General features: G+C 54.0%; 6 protein-coding genes across 6 annotated transcripts; 1 reads left to right on the plus strand and 5 right to left on the minus strand.

Annotated features, from left to right (window-relative positions):
- Positions 1 to 1,337: 1,337 nt before the first annotated feature.
- PG986_010062 (uncharacterized protein) lies at positions 1,338 to 3,944 on the minus strand (the record flags this gene model as incomplete). Its single annotated transcript, XM_066846284.1, has 4 exons — positions 1,338 to 1,455; positions 1,935 to 2,275; positions 2,329 to 3,621; positions 3,930 to 3,944. The coding sequence occupies 4 exons, from the start codon at positions 3,942 to 3,944 to the stop codon at positions 1,338 to 1,340; spliced, it is 1,767 nt and encodes a 588-aa protein (XP_066698682.1).
- A 17-nt stretch (positions 3,945 to 3,961) lies between these two features.
- On the minus strand, positions 3,962 to 6,867 carry PG986_010063 (uncharacterized protein; the record flags this gene model as incomplete). The annotated part of the gene is made up of 2 exons (XM_066846285.1): positions 3,962 to 4,842; positions 4,899 to 6,867. The coding sequence occupies 2 exons, from the start codon at positions 6,865 to 6,867 to the stop codon at positions 3,962 to 3,964; spliced, it is 2,850 nt and encodes a 949-aa protein (XP_066698683.1).
- A 2,024-nt stretch (positions 6,868 to 8,891) lies between these two features.
- Positions 8,892 to 9,484, plus strand: PG986_010064 (uncharacterized protein; the record flags this gene model as incomplete). Its single annotated transcript, XM_066846286.1, has 3 exons — positions 8,892 to 9,021; positions 9,110 to 9,157; positions 9,249 to 9,484. The coding sequence occupies 3 exons, from the start codon at positions 8,892 to 8,894 to the stop codon at positions 9,482 to 9,484; spliced, it is 414 nt and encodes a 137-aa protein (XP_066698684.1).
- A 568-nt stretch (positions 9,485 to 10,052) lies between these two features.
- On the minus strand, positions 10,053 to 10,709 carry PG986_010065 (sit4 phosphatase-associated protein; the record flags this gene model as incomplete). The annotated part of the gene is made up of 1 exon (XM_066846287.1): positions 10,053 to 10,709. One exon carries the CDS (start codon positions 10,707 to 10,709, stop codon positions 10,053 to 10,055), a length of 657 nt encoding a protein of 218 aa, XP_066698685.1.
- A 586-nt stretch (positions 10,710 to 11,295) lies between these two features.
- On the minus strand, positions 11,296 to 14,471 carry PG986_010066 (sporulation-induced protein- variant 2; the record flags this gene model as incomplete). Its single annotated transcript, XM_066846288.1, has 3 exons — positions 11,296 to 12,102; positions 12,224 to 13,668; positions 13,817 to 14,471. 3 exons carry the CDS (start codon positions 14,469 to 14,471, stop codon positions 11,296 to 11,298), a joined length of 2,907 nt encoding a protein of 968 aa, XP_066698686.1.
- A 2,241-nt stretch (positions 14,472 to 16,712) lies between these two features.
- On the minus strand, positions 16,713 to 17,444 carry PG986_010067 (acetyltransferase; the record flags this gene model as incomplete). Its single annotated transcript, XM_066846289.1, has 1 exon — positions 16,713 to 17,444. One exon carries the CDS (start codon positions 17,442 to 17,444, stop codon positions 16,713 to 16,715), a length of 732 nt encoding a protein of 243 aa, XP_066698687.1.
- Between the last annotated feature and the right edge of the window lie 949 nt (positions 17,445 to 18,393).

Raw genomic sequence — 18,393 nt, forward strand, 5'->3', positions numbered from 1 at the left:
TAGATGCCTGGAAAGAGTGCGAAATGACCAACAGCCGTCAGCACTGTAAAGCCCCGTTCCCATCGAGCCCCCAAAATGCCAGCCAGGATGCATGTAATCCGACAATCATGAAAAATCAGCCGCTTCCTTCCAACCAGCCAACCACTGTTGGATGCAGGTGTTCAGCTTGCATTCTCCGCATATCATCTGGGATTCTCCGCGCCATCCATCCCCGTGCAATCCGACATGGCCTATCCGCGATCTGCCGACGGAGGACACGTACGGCATTCTTTGGAAAGTCCGAAAGACATTAAGAGGCACGCGATTCCCCTCCTTTTGTCCTACCGACGACGCCTCCTTCTCATCGATTGCTGTCGTCACCACTGCCACATCGTGCATCGTTCATCGTTCCGGCACTTCCGCGGCTCTAGTCGTCCTTAAGTCCATGACGACTCGCCTCGAGGAATGTGAGACATCCGAAGAGTAGCAAGCAACCCACCGAACTCCGAGAGTGAACGGGCAGTTGTATTTCCCCGGACTCTCCGAATCGGACATAACCTCTGGTTTCCCGATGCCGTTTCGCAAAAAGCCCTTTTCGTGCCCCTCATCATCATTCCATCTTCCATCATCGTCTTCGGCATAGGTAAGCAGCAGTAGTAGTTCACATGAGACACGCAAGCCACCAGCTTAGGTACGCCCGTTAGTTCATGTCTTTCCGCGCACAGTCATTCGCGGCGGCAACTAGTATGGCCCCCGATGGACGCCGCGCTTAGTACGCGGGTCTCCTAGTGGGCCAAGAGTACTTGAGAAACCCCAACCTTTCCCAGTAGTAGTAGTAGTGCGCCCGCATCGACGACGGGACAATGGTGGGCTCCCGTTTTCCGATCGACTGACCTGGTACAAGTAAGTCGATATGCTGCTAGCCCGGTTCTCGCATCTGATTTGCTACACATCCGAGCCACTACCGTTGGAGGTCAGCCGTAGGCGGACGCGCATTGTAATCGTAATTAGCAGAGTTGAAATCGACAGTAGTAAACGCTAGCTAGAGCTGAAGATGCCCTATTTCCGGTGACGATGAGAGACTAGGGCACTTTAGTAAGCCTGCTAAACCTAGGGGACTACTAAGCATAAGTAAACGGCGACCAAAGATCGATCGTGGCGTCCGGCAATCCAGAAAAAGGATTACACCCAGGCAGTAATGGGTTAGCTGGTCAATACCCGTGCTGGCCAGATCATGACTTGTGTTTCGGAAGCAGTAGCCATCAGTTCCCGGCAGAAGGGGTTTTATCCCCATCGTGAATGAGTGCGGCTTGCCATATGTTAGGCGGCTTGCCCCATGCCTTGCAGAGAGCGGGCCGTCACTTGAGGCCCAGGCCATCAAAGGTGGCCGCGCAGAGCCACGATCTGTCCACGCCTTTGGCATTGGGATTGGCAAACTCCAGCTCACCCCAGAATTGGTAGCAGCTACGAAGGACACTGTCAGTTAGGTAGAGATGTCCACACACAGCTAGTATTCACATGATGGGTATTCCGATTGAACGGTAGCACCAGCACCAAAGATGTCTGACTTGGAAAGATCTACAAGTATTGGTCAAGTGCTCGCCTTCGGGTTGAACTACAGACACAGGCATCGCAGGCAGCTATGAAACATATCTCTTGTCCTTAGGAAGTTTTATCGGGAGTTAGGTCAAGCCCCTATTGCGATTTCCCGATCCACGATGAAGGAAACGCGTTTAGGAGAAAAGCTAATGGGAAGCCGACGGAAAGCCCATTGGAGTTTGATGAGAATTTCATGAGACCCCAATGAGCAACCAGTGTACATATCCATCGATTATATTCAATTCATCGAAAGACTGCCTTGTTGGCTGATACAGTTGCTGGTCGCCATTGCCCCAAAATCCCAAGTGTCCAACCGTGCCAGCCTGAGATCCATACCTATCTCTATATACACGTACCAACCTCGTAGCTCTGTCCAATTCTTAGTCCTCGACTCTCGAGAAACCGGTATATAAGGGGGCAACTTCCATAAGCTAATTCTCTGGTCATTGTTGTCGAGTAGGCAACGCTCCCGACGAAGTGGCGGATGATGAGCATGGCTGTCGTGTTGACGGTGCCGGCCTGTGGGGAAGCTGCCGAGGACCGAGACTAGAGCACCAACGAACATGCTCTTGCGGCGCTCCAGGCGGTTGGCGAAGAGCATAGTGGCAATGGTGCCGAGGGTCGAAGGTATAATGGCCCAATCGAAAGGTATTGAAGACCAAAGTCCAGCTTGCCAAGGAGAGAGAGACGCGACACTCTTCCGATGTGTAAGAAGCGGGCTCTCTCTCACATGACGCAACACATCGAGACATCGATGTTGGGCTTGCTAGCCTCGCCTACATCTTTCCAGTACTTAAAATCCTCGACCCCATCCTTCGTTCCCTCGAGGACCCTGGCCATCGTTCGCAGGCACCCCTGGTCGTGCCCCTCGAGCGCCATGCGAGCCAGTACCACGGGCTTCGGCCGGTTCCACGAGTTGCCTGACTCGTAGACGCGGATGTACGTCTCGTTCCTTATCTCACTCAGGGCCTTCTCGATCCCCCTGAACGTCAGAACGAAGTGCACCGCCAGCCGGACGACATTGAGGCCGGACTGGCCGTCGAGGATGTCCCCGTTGAGGTCCCACTTCACGAGGCTCAGCAGCTTCCGCGAGTTGATATTGATATCGATGAAGCTCGAAGCGTGAGAGTGGACCTTGTCGCTCAGCCGTGGCAGCGCGGTCTCGAACTGGTAATTATCCCGTATATGAGCGGGGAGATCCTCGGGGACCGGATCGGCGGGGTCGAATAAAACTTCCCGCATCGACTTGGAACCCTCCAGCAAGTCTTCCAGTGCATTGGGATTGTCCTTGAGCACCATCGAAACAAGGGGCGTCTCTTCCAGCTTCGTCTCGCCGGTGCGAGGATCGACGACGTGCTTCGTTTGGGCAAGCCGTACGCCAATCAACAGAGAGAACACCACCTCCTCGTCGGGGATGCGGTCGGGATTCCAGCTGGCGCGGCGCCACATGCCCAACACATTCCCAGGCTTTCGGCGTTGGAAGCTGTCAGAATCGAGCATTCTGTAGGCTTCCGTCGCTGACTTGGGTATTACTTGTCGTCTTGTAGACCTTGGTCGTTTTGACGGCGCTTTACCAAACCTGGAATCAATATGATCCAGCATGGATTGAGCGATCCCGGACAGAGGAGGCTTGCCATCCTGGAACATTTCCGGATAGAACATTTCGGGCAGCTTCGAGTATACTTCGATGGGTTCCTCGATATAACCCATTTGCAACAGCATGTTGTGTACATGCATCATCAGAATGGGCTCTGCTGTTTCATCCCAGATGCCAATGCCAAGCGAATGGGATATATCCAGTGCCTCCAGCAACGCGGCACCGCAGAGGACAGGGGAGAACTGCCAGAGACCATTCGTATCGAATCGAGCGAACCGCGAAGAATGCCCAGACGTCATCCCGTCTATATGTGTCGATCCGCCCAGCCGCTCGCTGAAGTCATTTTGCACAAGCTCAAGAACCTTGAGGGAGTGCCGGTAATGATTGGCCGGTTTGTCGACAAGTATACGTTCCTTTGCTGCCACCTCCTTCAGCGTCTGGGTAGCCTGCAGCCATCCGTTCTAGGGATTGGCTTGCTCGCTACCAAGGAAGGCAACGAGACCGCGTCTCGGGCTGAACGATGGCGGCGGATTCCGGGTATGCTGGCCGTGAAGAACCGAATTGACCCAATCCACGGGAGGCAGTAAACGCATCTGCGATGCACTGCCGTTGGAAGACGTGGTTCGGCCTAAAACGCCGCCACAAGACAGTTCTGTAGCACAATAGATCCGTACTCCAAGGCTGAATCATAAAAAATAGGAAATGACCAACAACTGATGGCTCGTTCATTATTTCTTCCCGTCTATATACTTACACTCCATACCAGCATGTAGTTCCTCCATGTCTCTACAAGATGCGGCAAGCAGCGTCCAGGCACTTGCCGATCTCTTCATCGCCATCAACGGGCTCCCGCTTCGGCGTCGGCTTCTTGCCCGGCCAGTACATGAGCTCTCCAGCCTGCATCCGTGTGTCGTCGAACACTTGCGCCAACGTTTGGTAAAAGACCTCGTCCCCCCGTCCCTGGAGCGCCCAGTGCGTGAACGCCACCCGTCTGTCCCATCCGTAGGGGTTGTGGTTACTGTGAATCCCCTCATAGGGGACCGTGCGGTAGGACAACGGCCCCCTCGGGTACAGATACTGCTCGATCCGCTGGAACACCCTCACGCAGTGCGCGGCGACCGCGGCGAGGTCGAGGTTGGACCGGCACCGGCCGCCTTCGACGTCCGTGTGGAGGTCGCACATCAGGAGGGCCAGTTTGTTCGCCGTAGAGATCCCAGCGTTGTCGTCGGGGGAGGCGGAGGTGATGAGTAGTCGTCCGTCGCTCAGTCTTTCGGGCTTTTGGCTTCCCTCGGCGCTGCTGCTGCTACTGCTGCTTGGATTGGGGACGTCGTCTTGTTGCGCCTGCTTCTCCTGTCTCCAGAACATTTGACAAGATCGCAGCAAGTCTGTCCGGGGGATACCTTTCTTCTTGGCCTCCGACACTTGCGGTATGTCTGGAAGTCTCTTCTCGCCCGTTTCAGGGTCGACTGCCGGTTTCGTTCGGGAGATCCGATACGACAGCAGCATCAAGTAGGGACACACAACTCTTCGTCGGGTATGCGGTCCACATCCCAATCCGCGCGGCGGCACGAATCCAAGAAAGAGCTCGTCTTGAAATACTGGTTGTCGTTCGAGTCGGGGATGTGGTGGATGTCTAAAGCCGTCTGGGAAGCTTCGTGTTCGACCGACTATGTTTCAGTAGGCGTTACCTCGAGACTGTGGCGACTGGTCTTGGCATTGATACGTTCGAGGAATGCCTTAGCAAAATCCGAAGTCGGGACCTTGGCGCCTGCGAAAAAGTCGGCCTGAAACCAGCGAGTGAGCATCACGAACAATCCCACAGGTTTCTCGAGATGCCCCTTGACTACCAGCATGTTGTGCAGGTGTATGATCATCAGACACTCTGGCGTTTCGTCGCAAAGGCGACGGCCAATCGAGTAGGCAATGCCGAGCGCCACCAGCAGCCCAGCGCCGCACAGGAAAGGAGAAAATTCCCACAGGCCGTTCGGGTTGGAACGATGGAAGCATGAAAGAGCATTGACAGTCGATCCAGTAGTACTGTGTCTTGATTCTCCCAGCTGACTGATAAACTGAGAGCGCATGCATCCGATATTCTCGACGGTATTCGGGAGTATTTTGGCTCTGCGAAGAGCAAAGTAGTCATGTACAAAGGGAGACTCGAGATGATACATGTAGCCCGAATTTTCAAAACCGGTAGCCATTCTATTGTGATGCATGAATAGGTCGATGTCGCGTCTGGGGCGAAATGAGTCTGGAGGACTCTTGATAAGATGACCACGCAAGGTTATGAGCCACCCACGCGAGACAACAAACGCATCTACGATACATTGCAGCTGAAAAACGTGACGGGGCAAGATTCTACGCTTGGTGCCCGTTGCCGGTTTGTTGTTGGCGAGAAACGTGATGGTGGCTGCGAAGTCGTTCAGCCCAAACAGCTCTTCATCCGGACCCTTGGAGGAGGCATTGACGAGGTCGTAAAGCCAGCTGACGGTGTATGTTCGCCGCCACTTGATTCTCTGCGCCGGGGTTGCTCGCTGTAGGTCATAATCAGGATCCCAGCTCTGGATCTCGTCCAACATGCGCTTGGTTGGCCGGCCGCTGTACGTCTTTTGGAAGTCGCGGAGGAAACATAGTAGATCGCGATATGCATAAAGCATGATCTGTTCTTTCATGTCAAGATCAAAAGTCTTGGCCTGCTCGTTGCCTGCACTGTCGTGCCCGACGACACGTAAGACCACGCCACGCTGGTCGGGGCGTCCCCCTGTCAAGGCGTCCATGGCAGTCTGGTAATTGTTGCGATCTGGGAAATCGATTGCGAAGGCCGATTCTGACTGCTGGAACATGGCGACAGCAAAATGGGATACGCCAGCCCCAACGGCACTATGGAGACCTTTATAAGCGACATCACGCCAAGTATTCTGGTTACGACTTCGAAGTCCAATGTATTTCTCTGCCAAGGCCTGGCAAGCCATTTGGTACCCAATGTCGCCATCTTCGATAAAACAGCAGTCTTCCAGCGCAACCTGGAGGGGGGACGACGCGACAGCTGCATCCGGCGACAGCTGCTGTGGTTTCCGAGGTTTCCCTTTTCCTTTCCTGTCTCTTTTCCCTTTGGATTTCGTCCGTTGTTTCTGTGAAGCAGGGGAACTTGCAGGCTCAGGGGCTGAATCGCTATGACTGCCACTCTGATTGCCTCTAGTGCTGAGCGCACTGAACTTATTGGCAGAGTCCACGAGCTCTTTCAAGGAATCCTCATCGGGGCTTTGGGCAGTACTGCTGCCAGTCGCTTGTTTCTTGGCAATTCTGGTCGAGCCACTGAGGGTGTCGAGGGCTTCGGAGAGGCTGTTGATGAAATAATTATGTTTGTCATTGCTCTTCCGGAGTTCTTCGTCTGCTTTACTGGTGTTGCCTTCCAGTTGAACGAAGAATTCATGCATCATCATGCGGGCGCGGACGACGCTTCGGAAGAGGTAGAAAATCAACCCGGGAATCTCAGGCGGATCCATATGCTGGCTAATGAGGCGGGCCATGGCCAGAATACCGGCAACGGTAATTTGACCGGTGGTGTTTACCTCCATTCCAGGGACTCCATCCTTGTGTGACCGGATGATGCCGTTGGAGGTACTGATGAGCCAGTAAATTAGGTGTCGTGTGTCCCTCGTGTAACTCTCGTGAAGATCGCGAGTTTCCATGGCCAGTAACACTTAACTTTGGTGAAATCTGCCTATGTGTGGGAGCTTTGCAAAACAGCAGTAAAAAGAAAAAAAAAGATTGGTGATTATGCTTGCCACGAGACAGCTTGTAGTGGTGGTAGGTGAGAATGGCGTCGAACATCGAGACAATTTGCAGTGGTAGCAAGAGGTAGTAAGTGGTGCTGAGAATTATGAGCTGTAGGTTGACTCTGGTTAAACAGAGCTAGATTAGGTTCATTGGGAAAAGAAGGATAGGTGTTGGGAATGGAAAGGAATGAAACCAATCGCTGATTAAATCTTTGCTCGGATGAAGCGCAGTGGATTGTTAAGAGCGAGAGCAAATCACCCACCCAAAAAAAGAAGACTTAGGTTAATAGAAAGTGAAAGCAAAGTTGAGAGTCAGTGATGCATTTCACACCACTGCTATGAGTGGCAAGTGAGTGATGGTTCTCGCACCACTAGCTGGTGCCGAGTAACCACTATCACCAACTGCCTGCTCAGATGTAGGCCAAATTGCGCTTGAGCTTCTGGACTCTGGGGATGTTGATAACAGTGCTTCACCAACCCGCCCCATCCTCAACCTCAACATGCCGTTTGTCATCGCATGACCAGCTTGCCATCGGGGCAGCCATTGCCTAGCAGCAACCGATGTTGGAGGCATTCCCAGTATCCCATTGAGTATAAAATAAGCCCATAATAGTATGCAGCAGTTGGCCGAGCGGAAATATCATATCCAGTCGACCCCTGCCGCAGACGACATCGTCCCGTGGGTGATGCGGCTCAAGGGCCTCAGACGGCGACGCGAACAAGGATGTGTAAGTAAATAAAGAGACTCCTAGGAGGCCGAGGGTCCTATATATATGTAAGTATCTACCCAGCATGAGCCCGTGTCCATGGTCTATGTTCTTCATCATTCAACCCTGCCCCGAAGTTCAACGCCGTCGTCATGTTGCTCGGAAGACATTACTCACCCGGCCGTCTCGGAACTGTCCTTGATCTCTCCCTACATTCCTCCTAGTTCCCGTGGCCGGGGTGGGTTCTCCGTAGGCACATCCTTGAGAGCTCCACGGATTCTCACATGGGTTAAGCTAGCTACAAGGGGCCAGCCTCCAGGGTGAAAGCTTCAAGCAACGTCGTGTCTCTTTACAGAGGTGATGATGGCATTGGGCGTTTCAATCAATTGACCACAATAGCATGGTGACATCGAAAATTTATTAGCCGATCTTCCACGTGTAAGTACCGGAGTCTCAGGGGAGAGGGCTAAGGAGGCAGGCCCCTCTCAAACCGTTGCATAGTGGAGAGGGAAGTGAAGAAAGAAGCCATGCTCGGGACCAGCCGAAGCTCACCCCATTCATTCCTGTCTAGCCACCACATGCGATTGGACTGTGCTTCTCATATATGCCAGTGTCGTGGCTCTTCAGCAACATGCCTCTTGATTGACTAGAAGCAAGCTCGCATCCACCTCTTATTCGTGTAAGTTGGCGCAAAGCATGCCAAGAGCGATGACGTCATAAACAAACCACCCCGTCCTTCGACGTTGGCAGCCCCACCCGCCAGGAACCGGTAACAAGCTTTTGGGCCCTCCCTGCATTCTTGTTTCTACTACGGATTCCAGCACCATCCAAAATCGGCTGTCGCTTCGGTTGCTTTGGGGGGGGGACAACATCAGTTGATGGATGGATGCTATGTCCGTTCCATCCGTGATACATACATACACAATCTGCTTGCGATATACCTATACACCAGAGTAGACAAAGGCCAATAATTGTGCATCCATCCCACTTGACGTTGGCGTGGGCGTTGCTTGACTTCCTGCCACTGTCCGTGTTGTCTTACCACACACAACATTAATCGTCATCTCCCATCACTCGTTATGACCAGATCCAGAACAAACCAAAGAGGATTCGCCTTATAGTCGTATCATCCGATTGGCTCTGAAACCCCATCCAACCACACTCATGGGTACAAGAAGGACAAAAAGACCCGGCAACGCGGCGGCCGGTCCCGCAGAATCCACCAGCAACATGTCCGAAAGCGACCTCCGCCTCCGGGCCCTAGCCGAAGAGCACCAGAAGGCCATGGCCGAAGGCGAGGCCAAGATGCGCAGCCTCGGCAGTACCTACAACAAGGCCATGGACGAGGCCACACGGCGAAGTGAGTTTCATCTTGACCTCTACCCCCCTCTGTCCACCACCAACTTATGCAACCAACTGTGATATTGGATGTTGACATTCCACTCGAGTCCAGCAACTGGACCATGAAAAGAACATGGCCGAAGCCGAAGCCAACAGTAAGTCCCCCCTTCAGCCTCACCTCTCACCTCACGTACACTTCCCATTTCTGGCCTCTTCTTCCCAACTCCCCACTGACACCCCCCAAAGTGCGCCAACTCCGCCACGAAGAAGCCATGGCCGAAGCCCGCCGGCAGCTCAAGCGCTACACCGCCGGCCACGAGGGCGCCATGCGCCGCGCCCACGCCTCCATGCGCGAGACGACGCGCCTGCACGAGCAGGCCATGCGCGATGCCCACGCCCGCATCGCGCAGCTCGAGCACGACAAGGCCATGGCCGAGGCGGCCGCCAAGATGCAGAGCTTCAAGCAGATGGAGGCCGGCTGAGGCTGGGAGAGAGAGACACGAAACGTTTTCTTTCAGTGGCAAATCAAACAGAGCAGGGTGTTTAGATCAAATGTTTACCATAGCATTGTATTTTCATTCATTCATGTATTACATACTTTACGCCAGAGACTTACACAAATGTATCATCAATAACAACTTTGACAAACATGCCCCGTCCGTCCATTTGTTCGCATGACTATTGCCCGTCGAATCATGTAACAATCATTAAAAAGGAAGAAACCGTCTCATCGTTTCCATGATACTGTACAGCAGCCACAACAACCACAACAGCGGTCAGAGATTCGCCCCAGACCCCTCGGGGTATAATCACATATATATTACAAGACACAAATATGACATGACAAGGTCGTCATCATCAACATCCGCCTACCAATGACCGGCGGCGCTCCAAATCACACCAACCCTTTCCTTTCCTCTTTCCTCAACCTTTACAAATCCTACGCCGGGGCCTCTTCAGCCAGTTAAGCCCAGGGCGCACCGCTACATAATCATCGCCCAAACCGCGGGCCCGGTCGTCATCCATAGCGTTCCGTACATCGGCCGTTTCCTAAACGACGACCTCCTCATCATCGGGGTCCTCAATACTGGTCCTTGACGTCGCTTCGTGAGTGCTCTTTATCTTCCCACCATCATCCCCCGTGACCTCGCTCGAGGCCGCCTTCTCGCCACCACTACTGCCTCCTTCCTCTCCTTTGCCCTTTTCCTTTTCCTTTTCCTTCTCCTTGGATCCAAAACCCGGGCCGCTGAACGGCCATAGGCTGGTAAAGGCCGAGGTCTTCTGGTTCTGGTTGGGAGGATGAAGGGGAAGCGGCTTAACGATGACATTGGCCTTTTCGTTGCTTTCACCTTCCTTCTCTACTTCGGGCATGGCGAAATCACCGAATTCTTCGTCGTCATCCTCCGCTGCCTCGTCCTTTTCCGAGTCCGAGTCGTCATCTCGTCCGTCCCCAAACTTCTCGTTGGACCGACGTGACAGGGCACCTCGCCACCAGCTACCCCGGGCTTGCTGGTTCCAGGATCCGGCATCGCCACCTTCGCCAAGACCATCATCGCTGTCAATGTCATCCTCTTCGGCATCGTCACCAAAAGGATCCCGGAGTATGCTGTCGGGCTCCCGGGTGAGCTTCAGCTCGTCGCTATCATCATCACCGTTCTCGATTTCTGCTGATTGTGACGACGTAGCTACGGAGCTCTTCTGATGCATTGCGAGGCGCGCAGCGAGTTGCAGCCGGGCACGGGAAGGGGGGATGTTCAGCGGCGGCGGTGGGGGGAGGCGGTGGCGGGATGGAAGGCGGGTCCAGTGACGATGAGGCATTCAGAGGATCAGTGTATGCACGGAACTAAGAAAACAGTTAGCATATAGTCATGAAAATCTAAAGTAATGGCGATGAAATGCTGAGTTTGAAGGGAATGTGGAAAGGCAACGGGGCTCATAGCAGCTATAGCAACAAGGGGTTCAACAACACAGTCTTATATTGTCACGCAAGGCGAGGTGGGTGACCCGATCAGACTGTGAGTGATGTCATCCTTCGCTGTTGCTGCTATCTGATCGCTTTTGATATCCTATATGCTGACATGACTGCCGCTAAAGGCTTCCAGGAGCTGTTCAGACTGGCCAGAAAAAAAAGGATCAAGAAATGGAGTCCGCAGCATGCACAAATGGCCGCCATGTTTTCAGAAGCCGTATAAGAACCAGTCCCTCGCGGCAGCGAGGTAGTTGCGCCGCTAAGGAAATCTCTTCCGACGCTTCGCAAGGGGCTCGCTCGCAGCGGCCTTCCGCCTCCTCTCCTCTAGGTCGAAGTGGATGGGCCGCCCATGATAGAGTTAAGTGCCAGCGTAGCAGCTGCTGGTCCTGAAGCGCTCCTTTGGTTTCCTGCGTTGGATGATGATGGGGACAATGTGGCATGAGAAGGGGAAGGGGCTGGTGGCAAAGGAACATCGCCCGAACCGCCACCACCAGTTTCGCTGGCGGTGGCGCCTGACGGATTACTGACCTCGTTGTTGACATCTTCTTCGTTCTCCTCCGACTCGTCTTCGTCCTCGTCACTAGAGCTGCCGAAGCCCGAGCCCAGCAGGCCAGAACTGATACTGAACGGACCAAGACTGCTTCCACTACCATTGTCCGGCATTTCCGCGGTAGCTCCGCCGTTCAGACCTGCTTCGGCCAGAGCGTTCGATCCACCCTGAGCGTTTCCAAGACCAAGGCTTGACAAACCCATGCCTCCAAGACCATTGCCGGCCATGGCAGCCCTGTTGCTCATCGCGACCTCGGGCCTTACGCCGCCGAGAATGGCGTTGTCTCGTTCCCGCGTTTCGGCCAAAGCACCCTCGACGTAGTTGATCCAGTCTTGGCTCATGACGCGATCTAGCACTAGCTCGGACAAGAGCTCGGGAGGGTTGCGCTCGGTGAACTTGACCACTTCCTCGGCGATCAGAGTGAGGTGACCCATGTAACCCATGCGCGTCTTGTTCTGTGCTTGTGAGGTCTCGCTGGCGACCTGGCCTTTGATGATGGCATTTGTCACGTCGGCCGCCTCGAATAGGGAGATGGCCAAAGTAGGGTTGTATCCACGATCCATAGGTCCATTGAATACTTGCTGAACAATATCGTAAACCACATTATGCAAGAAGTTGTTCCAGGGGTATTTAAAGAAGAATGTCTATGTATAGTCAGCATAAATGCACCACGAGTGGTAAGGAGGGAAATCCAATAGTTACCAGTATGGTAGGGACAACTTGATGCTTCACAAACTGCATCTTTAGGAAGTCGCCGACAACAGGCTCCACCGGCTCTTCAGGGGCCGCAGCGGCAGCTGGCGCTTCACTCGCGTCAGCTTTATGACCAACCACGATAGACTCCTCGTCGGTCTTGGTTGGTGGTGCGGGAGCGGGAGTCGTCGTGGAGTTCGCCGTGGACTCATTCTTGGTGCTCTCGGCTTCTTGAGTATCCGCACTCCGGATCACTAAGGGGGCAACCTCGGCAGGTTTATCTCCATCGCTCTTGTCACTGGGTGTGGGCTCTGAGCTTGAAGAGGGAGACTCGGTCTTCGACTCCTCGGAAATAGCTTCCGGTGCCGAGGTAGCGTTATCAGGAGTTGGGTTCACGTCCTTCTTTGCATCAGAAGCGTCCTCGGATGTCGATTTCTTCTCGGAGGTGGCCTCTGTCGTTGTTTCCGCAGGTGCAGTCGGGGGCTGCGCTTCGCTGGTCGATTCATCGACACTGGTGACACTGGAATCCCCTTCAGTTGAAGAAGCAGCCATCTTAATAGGTGTCTTCCTGGGAGAAAGGGGCGCTACGACCAACTCGGGATTCTCGAATTCCGGAACTTCCTGCTCGTGGACTTTGTTGTCGTGGACGTTTAGTCTGGGGGAACTCAGAGGTTCATCCACAAAGTCTTCGTCATCCTTGTCAAGAAACGAGGCGGAGGAAGCGGGAGGTAGAATTTCATCCTCGGCCTTGACGAACTCATGGGATGTGTCTTCAGTCATTTCACCGGACGGCGCAACCTCCTCAAAGCCATCGTCGTCTGACGCGTTTGTCACTTCAAGGCGGCGTCCGTCATCGGGGGACGAGTGTCGGCCACGCATAGTCAGATCCTCTGCCGAAGACTGCGCATCATCGCCACGGTTCATCACCAGCTTCCCTTCGGCCCGCAACCGCTGCCTCTCTTCGTCTCGTACGGCAATTACTTGCTCAGACCCAACCTCGTTCAATAGGGCCATGTTGCTGCAGTGCAAGAGCTCTGCCATGAGCTCGCAGGTCTTGAAGCGATCGAATCCGAGAGGTTCAATCTTGTCTCCGAAGGTCGATTCCAAACGTTGCTTTTGGGCAGGGGTATGCATGATCAGGTTCATGAAATCGGGCACGTGTTCGGCAAACATGCGCAGGAGATTGCCCAAGTAAATCGGATCCCGGCTGGAGGGTTGGGCGTTGTTGTCAGAGCCAACGTCAGGGTCGTAGTCCGAGTTGTTCTTGCGGATAACCTCAATAATAATGCCCACGCCGACAGTCAAAGGGTTTCCGCCGCTCAGCATGTAACTAATCAGCTTCTCCACACAGTCCTTGGAGACCAACTGCCTTGTAAGCTCATTGGGACCAATGCAAGCCTGCTCGTTTTGGGAAGCATTGGCCGAGACCGTGATGATGGCCTTGATAAAATCGCCTGCGGATGTTTGCGTAGCCCAGCTATGCTCGGGACCCAGGAAGGAAAGTAAAGATGGCATGACATATTTGGTATAAAGCCACTGAGTTGCTTTGGTTAGCATGGGTATGATCATACGTGAATGCATTTTGTCTCACCTCGACCACACCTTGGCCACTCTCTGTTCGCTCCAGGCTGATGATCTTCAGCAGAAGGTCCATAACCATGGGGCAATCGACATGGCGCAGCATGTCGGCGACGGCGCCGTCTAGAGACTTGAGCAGATCCAGCATCTCCTCGGTCTTCTTGTCGAACAAAGATTCGTTCACCTTGGTAAAGTAGCTGGCCTGCAGAGGATCGAGAGGCGCCGGGAGCTTGAGGAAATTCCAGAAGTTGCGGAGCAGCGATGTGCTCTCCATAAGGGCCTCGTAGATGGACCAGTTGTCAGAGGAGAGGACTTCGGCCGCGACATAGGCATATCGGTTGCGCTTCTTCTCGACCTCATCCTCGGCAGCCTCTCCGTCGTTTGTGGCGTTTGACGAGGCTCGCGGGCGGCCGAAGGACAATCGGGACTTGCCCTTCTTCTCCTCTTCTTTTTCCTCTTCGGGATTTTCGACAGGCTCTAACTTTGGGGCGACGACATATTCGAGCAGCTTCTCCAGAACCTTTTCTTCACGGAGGTATTCGATGAGCTTTGTATTATGTTGCTTAAGCTCTTGGATCAGATCGCTCTCATCAAGAAGATCCTCGAGTTGGAAGTCTTGCTTATCGAGGATGGTATCAATGGTGGAGATGTTGGCGTAGCCGCCAAATCTCCAAAACATGGTGAAGGTATTGGGCGGGCTCAATGCCCTTTCGTTTGGGGGGTTGTTGGAGTAGACGAATGAACCGGGAGGCAATCACCGGTGCCAGACATGCGAGGTTAAGGATGTCGGAGGGCTCTATACGAGAGCGTGGAGGTCAGCATACGGAGATGCCTTGTCGTCACCGTCACCTGTACGAACCGAGTGGTTGCGGTTGTTCCGGGCAGGAAGGGTTGAATGGCTCGGGCCGTATCGGAAATAGAGCCAGCAGGCGCTGTGATGCGATAGGGCTATGGATAGTGGTGTTCGGGGACGTAGCGGTCGCAATGTGGGATAAGGTCTAGGCTTTGTGCTTGGTGCCTCTCGAGAGTTGGAGACAAGGCTGAACCGTCTATCGTGGATGATTGGTACGCGGCGCAGGTGTATGAAAAAGACCAACCTTTGGGCGATGGACGTGATTCTTGTGCAACACTGATTTAACTCCTGGGAAAGACGGGGTATGCAAATGCCTTGATCAGATTGCGCCGAAGTCCATCCAGGCAGGCCGGCGCAACCGTCGGAGCAAATTGGGTATCTTGGGAGGGGTGTTTGTTCCGCGCCGATCCGTCTAGAGATGCAGAATGCGAATATGTAGAGGGTATGCAAATGTAGTAAAGGCTGTGAAACAAAAAGCCGGCGGAAACGAAGGTGTTGGGGATGTCCCGGCTCAGCAGGGCCAACAGTCGAGAGATAGCTGGATAAGGGAAGAAGGGTCTGGTTCGGGTTCTGGTTCAGTCGACAACTGTAGCCAGCGTCCACGCTACATGAACTCAAACAACCTGGGGGGGGGGGCTGCAGTTGCGGGTAAAATAGCAGGGTTGAGCTCGAAGGAGTGCGGGCAGGCAGTAGGTTGTCTGCTAGGAGCTCCCCCAAAACCCAGTGTATCGATCAATGGGTTCGGGTCGAAATTGAAGATGTGAAAGGTGTCACCTCTCTCTCTCTCTCTCTCTCTCTCTCTCTGTTTGTGTTCTTGGTCTCTCTGTCTTGCTCTTGTGGTGGGTTCGTAGAGGGGGGACTACGTACGAAATGACCGACAGTGAGCAAAGAGGGGAGGGAGGGTTTGTGGATGGAGCCTCCCTGATCGTGCAGTCAAATCGGAATGGGTTTTTCTGTTACTCGAGCAAACCCGCCGAATCGATGCCTGTCAGCATGTACATAACCAACCTGTGCCTATGGCCTGCATGCGCCTAAGATGCAACTCGACTCATAACTTGCCGAGTAAGTGCGCGGCCTACGGGACTGACGGGACTAACTGCACTGCAAGGCAAGTGACATTCAATTGATAGATGCCATGCCTCACTTTTTAGAATCCGATCGCAGCAAACCGTTCCATGCAGTTCGACCATTCTTCGTCCAGCTCTACGATACCTTGAGATAGCTACATTCAGCTGCATACAGCAGTGCCTAGACCGTGACATTCATCCAGGAGCAGTCATCGACGCGCACGCACACCCGATCTCAATCTCGGCGAGTGAACAGCAGGCGCCTGGGACGGGAAGGGACCGGGCCTGATTGCGGCTGGCCAGTGGCAGCAAGCAGTGCTGATTGCCCAGGCCTTGACAGGTTGCTTTTGTGAAGGTACCACTACCTTCTGGGCAGAGCAGAGCCGGGTTCGTTCTGGACTGCCCAAGCAGAACCAGACTGGCTCGACTGGACTGGGGGGGTGCTGGATTTAGACTCAAGTGCGACTCTCACACGTGTCTTGCTGGTGTGTGCACCTGGTCCAAGCCCCAAGTCTAACAGCGGGTATTAGAGGGCTGTGAGGGTGACGTGACGCTAGCCGAACCGGGCCAAGCGTGGTGAGATTAGGTACATGGCCGTTCACGAACCAACTGGAGTCCGGCCCGAGACGAGTACTTACGCTCACTTCCCAATTCATGCAACCCGCTTAGTGAGAGGCAGATTGACACAACACTCGATAAACTGGAAACTCCTCGAGAACAGCATTGTTTCCCATGGTGCTTACATTTGGAATTGGTGATCCGAAGAATATCCGCTGGCTGGATAACACAGGCTGGAGGTGGGGGCCAGGAGCAACATCTGATACAAGCTGCTGACTGTGTGTGTAGTAAGCCCGTCTCTATGGGGAGACCATGAGAGCTTGGTTAGGCACGTGCCTTACAAGAACTGTATTTACCATGCGGTTCATCTACCATGCGGTTCATCTACCATGCGGTTCATCTACCATGCGGTTCCCTCAAGCCCACTCACTCCCTCACTCCTTTACTCCTCCATCCCTTTCCGAATTGCGTCCAAGCTCCGTACCTGCCTCCCCTCCTCAAAGTTCTCCGGCGCGAGCCAGGCCACCAACGCCCGCTTCCGCGCGCTCCACTCGTCGTCCACGATGGAGAACCAGGCCGTATCGCGGTTGCGGCCCCGCACGATGCGGTGCTTGCGGAAGGTGCCCTCGTACGCGAACCCGAGGCGCTCGGCGGACCGGCGGCTCGGCGCGTTGAGCGCGTCGCACTTCCACTCCAGCCGCCGGTTGCCCAGGCCGTCCATGCAGTACTCCATGAGCAGGTAGAACGCTTCGGTCGCGACCGTCGTGCGCTGCAGCCGGGGCGAGAAGGTGACCCAGCCGATCTCGACGGTGCGGTGGGCCCGGTCGATGTTGAGCAGCGAGATGTAGCCCACGGCGGCGCCGGACGGGACTTCCTCCTCTCTGCCGCCGCCGCCGAGGGCCTGCTTCGTGATGACGGCAAAGTAGAACGGGTCTTGCGAGGGGGCGATATTAGCGATGTGCTGGGCGAACTCGTCTTTGTTCTCAAAGGAGCCACGGCCTAGGTAGGTGAAGTTTGTGGTTCTCGATCCGCCGCACAGGTACTTGTACAGGTCTTGGGCGTGGGATGTCTGAAGCGGCTCCAGCTCTGCAAATCTGCCGTCGAGTGTTTGCCGCTGAGGTTGCCCAGCCGCATGAGTGTCCACACTGACACCCACAGGAATTTCTTCCGACATCTTGTGTAAGACTGGGGAATTTGGGACCACGTTGGGATTGTCGAGTTATTATCTTTTCAGACGGAACAGAGAAATGTACCAACTTTCAGAGGTTTGTTGAATCGAGACAATTCTCAACTGGTCCAGGCTATCGTAATCTGGCTATACATCAGGTATAGATAACATTAGCAAGTGCGTATGACACATATCGTACGAAGCACGCAGGCCGAGACAGGAGACCTGGGGTCTCCACTCTGGGGAATGGCACTTAGTCAGGCCCCAACATGGCATAGGACTGCTCACACGGAGGCCATCTAGAAGGAGCAATAAAACCGGCTTACCTTAGCTGTGCTGTTAGCCCCTATTTGTGGTTATGTCTCTGACTTTCCTGGAGCATTTGTATGGTGAGGTGGCAGAGAAGAAGTTGTAAATGAACAATGTGCGCGCACTTTCTACGCCTTCTGGTATGACTAGAACTGAGGTGTAGTTCTTGCTTGGCCAGGTATCAACTATTGAATACAACCCACGATTGCCTTATCAGCCTATGTCAAGCCAACATGAAGCAAGACCCTCGCTTACATATTTATACCCAGAGACCACATATGGCTCTCAGTCCATGTTCTGCATCTCTTCATGGCGGCATGGGAGCATACAAGATCTGGACCTTTCGTCCACCTCTAGATCCTGCGATCCGGAGCACCGTGGGACACTCTTATTTATGTGTGTAGAAGCACAGATGAACATGCTCAATTTGAGTTCCGTAGCAAAGATGCAGGTGTTTGCTGCGTCATAATTTTGACATCGCCAGACGCCCGTCAAGGACGAAATGCGAGACTGCCATCGATGTTTTCTATCAAGAGTCGGGATTGCAGATGGGTAGCTCGAGATACTGGTTACATAACCTGCCTTTTTACGCGGTCAATGTCTTGGCCACGCTGGCAAGGAGATCAAGGGGCTATGCATATGCCCA

Source organism: Apiospora aurea (assembly GCF_038362705.1).
Source record: "Apiospora aurea strain CBS 24483 chromosome Unknown utg000006l_segment0_segment0, whole genome shotgun sequence".
In the NCBI taxonomy this organism is placed as follows: domain Eukaryota; kingdom Fungi; phylum Ascomycota; class Sordariomycetes; order Amphisphaeriales; family Apiosporaceae; genus Apiospora; species Apiospora aurea.